The 3,781-nt window shown below is 41.2% G+C and overlaps 1 protein-coding gene across 1 annotated transcript in view; it reads left to right on the plus strand.

The window, feature by feature from the left end:
• Positions 1 to 3,781, plus strand: part of bmper (BMP binding endothelial regulator) — a 32,181-nt gene that overhangs the window by 4,077 nt on the left and 24,323 nt on the right. The window contains exon 2 of the mRNA XM_034873622.1: positions 2,990 to 3,075. Coding sequence (XP_034729513.1) covers positions 2,990 to 3,075 — 86 coding nt within the window. The remainder of the gene's footprint in view (positions 1 to 2,989; positions 3,076 to 3,781) is intronic.

Consider the following 3,781-nt stretch of genomic DNA (forward strand, 5'->3'; position numbering starts at 1 on the left):
CCCCACCACTTACAGCCCTGCCAGTTTAATTACGCTCAAAGGTTGTAAATTTTACTGTGGTGGTGGAGTCGTCAGGGTTCGTCTGCTCTGCCAGAATCCACAGGCTGCTGTTCTGCTGAATTCAAAGAGACGGCACGACTCGCTGCAATAAGGACCTATTGTTGTTGGTTCAGATCTTTAACTTTAGTGTTAAATGACTCCTACCTTCAAGCAGGCATCAGTACGTTACGTCGGGATGCTTGTCAAGCTTTCCGTTTCCGTATGCAGTTCACAAGTTCATCGGTGGCAGTCAAATTTAAAAATGTTATAGATTTTCAAAACACCAGGTCTGTGATTTTCAGGCTACAGCTACACTACTGCATTTTCGTTCAAAAACAAATATCTTTTGCTATGTTTACGCCGCATGTCCGCACTACTCGGGCGTTTCCGAGCCATTAAAACCGAGACTTTTGGAAACACTGCTGCCCCTGTTTTGGGTTGAAAACTCCTGGGTTGCTTACTGTAGACTTAGTCTAATCATACCTTTCAGTTACAGTTCCACCTTGTCCAAGCTAAGTATTTTTTGGAATTTTTAACTTATACATCCATGATTTTCAATAGCAGAGTAACGTCAGACAATCTACTTCCTAGTGACACCATCCCAGTGTGTGTGAATGGTCATGTGATATGAACGGAGATTTATTTTGATTATGGAGCTAAAACTCTTGTGTAGACAGAGGTTGTGTTTTTTTTTTTGCGTGGTTACAGAAATTGCTTAATCCCTAAAATTCTGTTGTTCAACTTCTCAATGTTTGGGCTTTTTATGAAGCCTTAAAACACCCATAAGAATAAAAACCTAGTTGTGTGGATGTTGCCTCAGACAGGAAGATAAAGTCACACTTCCCACTTCTAGCCAGCAACTTTTGATTTTGTAAGCTGAAATGACGCCTGACGATAGCTAGCTAGATTAAGCTAGTGGTTGGTTAAAAACGTCAGAACCAGTCCAGCTGACTTGTTTAAAAAAAAGATTCTTGTAAAAGCTTAAATATGCACTTGGTGGGCCTGAGGCTTAAGCTAACAGGTTAACTTAAAAAACCAGCTTCATCCTCATCAGTTGGTAACACAAAGAATTGTATTGCAGTGTCGAGCTAGTTACTCCGAGTATTATAAGTTATTTTTTGAACAACCCTGTTAGGCTGACTTTAATGTCACAAGAGAATGGGCTTATAGGATGAGTTATATTGTGACGGTGTCTTGGGTAATGTTAATTGCTCCCCCAAATCATATAAAGAGCAGGACAGAGCTGCTAACGCTAAATTCTGATAGCGACGAGGACGCTATAGGTAACAGCGTGTAGCTTAACCTGTAGCCCTAGAAACTAATGGAGTTAGTTCACAATGTGTTCATTGGCCTTGATAAAAATGGACGGATACAAGTGTACTTAGGAAGCTATTTAGCTCCTTTTTTCTCTTATGGTAGATTCCTAAATAATCAACATTACAACGAACCCAACAGTCAGCAGGTCAGAGGTCCCAGTACACTGATAAGAGACTGACCAAATGTTGCTCTAAAAAGCCTCAGTCTTTCATTTTATGTTTGCTTATGTTTACAAGTACCAAATTGAATTCTTACTACTTTAAATATTTTGCGAAACGTAAGATAAGATAACCCGTAAGTGATCCCGATGGACCGATTGTAAACAAACTGCATCATTACAACGTGATGAACTGAAGCAGGAGATAAAAAAGAACAAACGAGGGTTCAAGACATGTAGAAAAAAAGACAATGATAGAGAAACAAGCAGATCTTGATTCACAGTGTTTGTTTAGTGGTTAAAACCAGTTCTTTAAAAGAAAATGCAGTGTTTTGTGGTCAAACAGTGATATATCTTCTGTTCCTAGGACAGATAGGATCAGCTGGAGGAAACAGGAAGTAGTTGGGCACGCAAACAGAGCAGTCAGAGGTGGGGATTGACCTTTTTTCCTCCGATGACCCTGGTTCAACTTCCAGCTCGAGACAATACGTTTCCTACTGGGAAGGAAGTTATCATTTTAGGGAGTCAAAACAAACCTGACACATAACCAAACAGCTGAGCATCGGCCCGGAGCTCGCTGCATTCTGCTCCTCTCCAACAGAAGGAACTGCTGGCGGTGAAATGTTGACATCTGTCTGCCTCTACCCATAAACCCTTGTGTTTAGGGTCGTTTCCTGTAGTTGGTTCAGGTTACATTTGCTCTCGTAACAAACTGAGTGCTTTACGTTTTTTAAGACGTCAGATTAAATGTCACGGCGTTTACCTGGACAGACAACCCCCTTAAAATGAATATGTCATACAAACAGAAGAAATAGTCAGGTGCAGTAGTCAGGATGACTACAAATGATGAATCTGCTGCTTTTCTTCAGAACCGACATGCAAAATTGGAAAATAAACTTAAAGCAGCAATATCTAATTATTTTCTTTGGCCACTAGGGGGCATCAGAACAACCTGTAAACACAACATTGACAAATTACAATGCATACTAATACGAGTAAAACGATTCGTATGATATTGTGCAAAAAGTTGTGTACACATAAATGGAATTATGATTTTCCAGCAACACATCAAGCTCCTCTATGTTCACCTGCTAGTTCTTGACATACATGAGAGTGCTGAGACTGAACCTTAACAGTAAAGCTGTGGGCCAAAAAAAGTAAGCTCAGAGATGCTGAACGGGTTGGTTTTGTATTGTCTGTTTTTTCCTAACTTAAACTATAACTAAAAAATGCTAAATAAAGTTAAAACAAAAGAAGCTACTCCTAACTCCAGAATAAGGTAATAATTCTCTGGTTTGTCACTGTGAGTGTCTCTTGAGCAGCTTTAAATAACCTTATTATTAAAATGATTTGAGAGGAGCCTGTGTGACGTCATGTTGTCTCAACTTGTGATAATGGGTCTAGACTAAAGTCCAGACCCATGTCTCACTCTCAGCCACCATCTCACCTTTCTCACCTTCCTGGTGTCCTTCCCAGGTACCGAGGCCAGCTGTGAGAACGAAGGAGAAGTCCTCCACATCCCCAACATCACCGACAACCCCTGCATCACCTGCGTATGTCTGGTAAGAACAGCTACTTTCACTCTCCGTGCCGGTGTAAAGATGTTGCCGAGCTGGCAGGTGCTACCGTTGTTGCCCCAGGTGAACACCTCGCCACCCGCCCTGTTTGTTCTCCGCAACTCGGCTGCTTCAGCTTTTCCTCTTGGGCTGATAGGACAAAATGACCTCTTACAGCGCTGATAGGGATATTTGTAAAGCCGATTACTGAGCTTTGTGTGTGGGTTTTGTTATCAGAAGGTTGTGAAAGATGTGTAACACCGCGACAGTACTTTGGAATGCAAGTTTTTGGCGGGCTCTTATGTGAGACGTGAAGTATGGAGTGTTTGATTTCATGGTACATTTTGTACGCAGTTTTTTTTTTTTAAGCCTTTACAAAACCTTTTCAGTGAAACATTAAGTTGATAGTGAGGATAAAAAACGATGCAACGCATGATGTTATATCCCAACTTTAGACTGCAGAAAATGTTTTGTGGGACATAAAGTCAGGATGGCAGGTTTTTTAACGCTTAAGTGAGCATGCAAGCGCTTTATAACGCGAGTCTTGACTGTTTTCTGAGGATTTACAACAAACCCACAGTGAAACATTAGTGGCGATTGTTTGTTTTAACAGACATGCCTGTCGACATGCTGTCGTGGCTCGGCCCGGCAGTTAAAACCAACCTACAAAACGTTAGGGGACAACTCTTTCCTGGAACATGTGCTCTTTGAC

Source organism: Etheostoma cragini, chromosome 6, assembly GCF_013103735.1.
Source record: "Etheostoma cragini isolate CJK2018 chromosome 6, CSU_Ecrag_1.0, whole genome shotgun sequence".
Taxonomy (NCBI): domain Eukaryota; kingdom Metazoa; phylum Chordata; class Actinopteri; order Perciformes; family Percidae; genus Etheostoma; species Etheostoma cragini.